This window comes from Heloderma suspectum, chromosome 14 (genome assembly GCF_057233095.1).
Source record: "Heloderma suspectum isolate Gila_16-S chromosome 14, 16-S_ref, whole genome shotgun sequence".
NCBI lineage: Eukaryota > Metazoa > Chordata > Lepidosauria > Squamata > Helodermatidae > Heloderma > Heloderma suspectum.
Window position 1 is genome coordinate 4,287,983 of NC_139471.1, and position 6,000 is coordinate 4,293,982.

The 6,000-nt window shown below is 54.8% G+C and overlaps 1 protein-coding gene across 1 annotated transcript in view; it reads right to left on the bottom strand.

Annotated features, from left to right (window-relative positions):
• PKN3 (protein kinase N3) overlaps positions 1-3,388 on the bottom strand; it is a gene marked incomplete at its 5' end in the record, with an annotated part of 40,151 nt that extends 36,763 nt beyond the window's left edge. Inside the window, one exon of the mRNA XM_084821289.1 lies at positions 3,047-3,388. Within this exon, the coding sequence (XP_084677415.1) occupies positions 3,047-3,388 (342 nt within the window). The remainder of the gene's footprint in view (positions 1-3,046) is intronic.
• Positions 3,389-6,000: the final 2,612 nt, after the last annotated feature.

Consider the following 6,000-nt stretch of genomic DNA (forward strand, 5'->3'; position numbering starts at 1 on the left):
GGCAGGGTGGGAGGAAACTGGAGAGGCCAGGATACGCATTATCCTGAGCCTCCTCCAGCCTCCTTCTCTCCCCCTCTGAAGCACCCTCGCTAGACGGACTAAAAGGTCTGTCTAGCAAAATCTGCAGCGCAGTAGGACAGGAGGCAAAGATCACCTCTGTCGCTCCTCCCACCCTACACTGGATGGTTGGACACCTCCGAGTTCAGGGGGCTTCCAATCACCAAGGGCGCAATTGATAGGATTGCGCCATTATGGAGTTTATTATATTCAGCAGTGTATAAGTATTACTAATAAGTAAAATAAAAACAACAACTGCACAGTGAATGGCCACTGTTAATAACGTGATTGTCATTGTCTGTACTTTCGGCATTTAATTTCCTTCTTATCCCACTGTTTACCATTCTTACCACCACCACCCCACCAACCATATATACCGTATATAAACCTGAGACTCTCCATAATGCTTCATGCATCTGATGACGTGGGCTGCAGTCCATGAAAGCTTCTAGCTTCTGCCGGTATAACCGTGTTCATCTTGAACACGCCACACGTGCCTTTGTTGTTTTTGGTGCGACAGACTAACCTGCCCAACCTCCAGAAATTGTTACGCTTTCATGTAACTATCGCAGTCTATATCAGCCTCCTTGCAACCTGGTGCCCTGGACTACAACCCACATTACCTCCAGCCAGGTGGGCCAGTGCCTGGGGATGATGGGATTTGCAGTTAAATACATCTGGAGGTTGAGGGAGGCAGATTTATACTTCATTTACATTCCATTTCACTCAGGCCCACCTGTTTAGCTCTCCTCTGACCTGCTTCTGCACTCGTGTGTGCGCATGCACGCGCACACACACATGTGTGTATGTACAGGCAAACTGAAGATAATAGCACTTTGTACATCTGATGGACTATAGTCTATGAAAGCTTCTGTCATAATAAATGTCCCAAGACCAATGACCTTAATGTGGCCATTCTTGAACAAAGGGATTTCAAAGACAGGTATCAAATTGTTGATATCTGTTGACAGATATTGCAATATCAGCACTGAAGTACAATTCATCAGGAGATTCAACTCTATCTCCTGTGGTTGGAATCAAAACATCACATTACATATGTTAATCAGCTCACCAGAGCAATGATGTCTGTGTTGTCACCCAACAGTGTTTTCTGAAGGGCAACTGTTAAAGTAATTAGCACTGTCCGTACTTTTTGCATTTCAATTTCCTCTGATAACTCAGTTGACATCTCTCCCCCCACCCCCACCCCAGCATCCGTATATAAATCTGCCAATTTGAGATTAACTCTTCACGCATCTGATGAAGTGCATAGTATCTGCAAAAGCTCATGCCAGAATAAATTAGTCTTGGAGGGAGCAATCCTATGGCCTCTAGACAGCGGCTAGATGGCCATAGGATATCTGGTTTTCTGGGAACCAACTTTCCTCCCACTTCTGCACAGCCCCGTGCTCCTCGCTCGCAAGAGGAGTGCGGAGTGGCTGAAAAGGGGGCGTCTGGGGGCATTCTGGGGCCAGGAGGGCGGAAAGGCCTGTATGACAATATGTTGTACAGCCGCCTCCTCCCCTGCTCTGTCCTCCTGTGGCTAGACAGCTGCAATCAGCTGTCTATCCAAAAATGCAGGGCAGGAGGACTGTGGAGGGAATGATTCCCTCTGTGCTTCTCCTGCCCTGCGTTGGATAGGAGTTCACCTCTGAGTTCAGAGGCGGCCAGCTATCTGAATAGGATTGCGCCCTAAAGATGCCACAAAGACTGTTTGTTGTTTTTGCTGCAAAAGCCAAACACACCTAGCCCTCTGGACGTGATGAATGCGTTAAGCCTCAAGATGCCGCAAGGCTCTTGGAGGCTTTTCTAATTATGGGCTTGTCTTGATTTCCCAACTCTACTCAGTTGCTTCAGGGAACTCTTTACACCTGGAGTAATGAGGTTCTAAATGATTAAGAGCCCAGCATGGCTTTCAGAGATGGCAGCTCTTCCTTTTCCTAAAGGAGAATTGCCCCCACCCCACCCCATCCCACCCCACCCCACCCCATCAGGGGAAGAGCTGTAGCTCATGGGCACAGCCCTTGCTTTGCATGCAGAAAGTCCGGGGTTTGATTTCTGGCAGCGTCTGCAGGGAAGGCTAGGAAAGAATCCTGCTTGAAGCCCTGGAGAGCTGCTGCTGCCAGTCAGTGTCGACAGTACCGGGCTAGATAGGCCCAGGGTCTGACTCAGTATTAGGCAGCTTTTTGTGTTCATTAGGAGCAGCCATCGCTCAGTGGTAGAGCCCCTGCTCCACACACACAGAAGGTGCCAGGTTTGATTCTCCCCCGCCCCCCGCACCTCCCGGAAAGGCTGGAAAAACACCTGCTTGAAACCCAAGAGCAGGGGTGTGGAACTTCTCTCAGCCCTCCAAAGATGCTCTCGGGGGCCACATTCCAGAGATGGGTGGGGCCGAAGGGAGAAAAGGGCAAGCACCCCCCAAACACCCACATATCCGCACTTGAACCTTTTCTCGCCGGTAAGGAAGCCTCCAAAGAGGCATTTCAACCTTTTAGAATGGGGGGGGGGGGCTGCACAAAACCCGGGGAACCACCAAACCGTTGGTGGCTGGAGGAAAGGGGGCAGGGGCAGGGCCATTTGGGGAACCCCAGAGTTGGCCACCAGTCAGTGTTGACAAGACTGGGCTAGATGGACCGAGCGTCTGACTCAGTAGAGACCAGTTTCCAATGTGCCCGCTAAATTATCATCATCATTGTTATTATCGGTGGTGGTGGTGGTGGTGGTGGTGGTGGTAGTAGTAGTAAAAATGCGCACGCCGCTCCTGCGACGTTCTCGGAGAACGGGCAACGTCGGTGCCGCCAAACCCAGGAAGGAGCGCCCAGAAGAAGCCCGCCCAGCCGAGCCGCGGCAAAGCGACGCAGCCGCGGTGCGCTCCGCCGGAGCGGCCGGGTCGCCTCCCGGGGAGCGCCGCGGAGCCGCGTCTCCGAGGGCGCCTGGACGGCCGGCCCCGGCGGAGGGCTGGCACGCCAGATCGCCGGGGCGCCCTCACCTGCTGGGGGCCGCTGGGCAGGACGCGCGCCGCCCGCCTTCCCCGCGCGCCTCGAGCCGACTCGGCCGGCCGATCCGGCGCAGCCGCCCGGACGCCTCCAGACGCCCCTCCCCACGAGGGCCCGCGCCCCCTGCTGGCCGGCCCCGGCGACGGGGCGGGGGTCCAAAGGCTCCCCCGCCCCCAAGCCGCGCCCTCGCCGCCCCGCTCCGCAGGGAGAGGCGCTTCGCCAAGCCCCGGGGCTGGAGAGGCCTTCCGCGGGACGGGCTCGGCGGAGTCCGGCGGGAGCGAGGCCGGCTCCGCGCTGGCCGGGCGGGCGGAGGAGCGCAGCGCCCGCGCTCCGGGTTAACCGGAGCCCAGCAGGTGCCGCGGCGCCGCGATGAGCGAAGGCCGGGGCCCGCCGGGCCGAGGGGGCCAGCGGTGGGGCGCGGGCGCTTCTGCGCCGGGAGCCCGTTGCGCGCAGCGCCCGCCGCGGGCGGCGGCAGACAAGCGGCGCGCGGCGGGACGCCTCCGCAGCGCCCGAACGCGGACAGGCCGCGCACGCTCTGAGCCGCCGCCCAGGCGCAGCTTTCGATTTTGAAGCTGCGCTGGCCGTGACACCGATGTCATGTCCCTCCTTTTCCCTCTCACCAAGGGGCCAAGGAGGTTCACGCGGCCCTTCCGCACAACGGCCTTGTGAGGTAGGCTGCGCCGAGAGCCCAAAGTCACCCAGTGCTGAGTGGGGATTAGAAGCTGGAACTCCTCTCCGTTTTACCCGCACAACAACCCTGCAAGGGAGGTTAGGCGGAGGGTCAGAGACTAGCCCAAAGGCACCCAGCGAGCTTCGTGGCTGAGTGGGGTCTCCCCAGCCCCAGCCCAACACTGTAGCCACTACACCATGCTGGCTCTCTCCAGCGGTTATAGGCTGGATGAGGGCCGATACACTGAAACTGAACTCTGAGAAGACGGAGATCCCATGGGTTGCTTCCGATGTTAGTCCTACTTAGAGTAGACCCAATGAAATTAATGGCACATATGACTAATTGAAGGTCAGTTGATTTCAGTGGATCTTCTCTAAGTAGGATTAAAGTTGGATAGAACCCTAGGGGTGGGTGCACAATTCCCAAGTCTAGGAAGTGGGTTATTTACCTGTTCTGGGTGGGGCTGCACGCTGAAGGAGCAGCGGTGGTGTCGTGTGGGGATGCTCTTGGCTCCACCTGTGTCACCTGAGGCCCACGTAATGGGTGATGACTTGGTAACATGAGGGAGGGAGGGAGGAAGCCCTCTTCTAAAATGGTGCCTACCGCCAGCAGTTTTCGTATGAAAAACAGTTCAACGTGTTTTTTAAAAAATGTACTGCCCTCACGGCAGTACATTTCTCACAACAGCCATGCGAGGTAGGCCCAAGGTCCCCCAGCAAACTCCATAGCACAGCGACGAGACTGGAGCCCACCACTCATTCCACTCCCCCACCATGGGATCTCTGGGGATTAAAGTGCAGAAAAGGGGCCTGCAATCTCAACAGCATCGTTTGTGGTCACTTTTCTTGTTAAACCCCACACGATAATTATAGCGATGTTATCATCAGCCACACAGGTCAAACCGACGGCCTTTTAACGTAAGCAACGGATTTGTGCCCCTGGCGTCCTGCTGCATACCTAGTCCATAACAGCGATTGAGTCGTTTTTAGAACATTAATTCAGTGTGTGTAGAACCAAGAGAACTATCCAGAAATAGAGCCGGTGTGCCAACAAGGCAGTGGGGTGTAGTGGTTAGAGTGCTGGATTGGGACTCGGGAGATCCCACTTCTATTCTCCTACTTTGCCATGATGCTCGTTGGGTGACTTTGGGCCTGTCACTGACTCCCAGCCTAACCTACCTTGCAGGGTTGTTGTGAGGACAAACCGGAGAGGAGGATCATGTAAAAGCCGCCTTGGGTTCCTTGGAGGAAAAGGTGGGATATAAATGTAATAATAAATAAAGTGCTGCTGATCTGAAACAGAGTGGCCAGTCTGGAAGTGCAGGCTCTCATCCTGACAGTCCCCAGAGCAAGGCCCCTGAAGAGAGCCCCAAAATGCAGGCAGCTGGATTAATCAGGATCAACAAACCAGTTCCAGCAGTTTTCATCTCCACCAGGAGCAGGGCTTTGGTAAGAATGATGGGTCTTAATTGCCCATTCAAGATGGAGCAGGCACAAAATATTTTGCATTACAGCAGGGAACAATCTATTCTTGCTGGGGAAATCTGTTTCCCTCCAGCTACTGCCAGGATTGCAGCTAAGCTCAGAGGGAACAGGGAATTTGAGGGTGGGGGGCAGATGACTTAAGCGACCCGGCTAGTAAAAAATAATCCCAGGGCTGCGTCCCTGTGAGCCCTGGTTCCACTACACCAGTGCAAGACACCTTCAAAATACAGTTCCAGAAGAGGTACTGGGATGCAGCCAGGCTGGCACTTAGCCCTCTGCTCTGATCAGTATTTGGGGGATGCTGGTAGCTTGGGGGCTCACTGGTTCAGCCCATGATCCACATGGAGAAGGTCCCACCTTCAAGGGCAGGCACCTCCAAGCGGCAGTGCTAGACCAAATAGCATGATTCGTATTTTATGTTTTATTGCATTTATATCCCGTCTGTTTTCCTCCAAGGTGGCTTACGTGGCCCTCCTCCTCTCCGTTTTATCCTAACAAGCCTGTGAGGCAGCCCAGGCTGAGAGCCAGAGACTGGCCCAAAGTCACCCAGTGAGCTTCATGGCTGAGGTGGGACTAGAACCCAGGTCTCCCCAGTCCAAAACTCTAACCGCTGCACCACACTGTCACTTCAGATGAGGAATGCGCAGGCTTGACTCTTTGCCTGCCATTGGATGCCAAAGGGAGGTTTTCCAAACAAGGGCATTTCTACCCGGTCCAACTCTCAGAGAGGGAAATTCAAACTGATCGATCGGTAGGCTGGGAGGAACTGATCACGGGTGATTGCTCCAGGTGA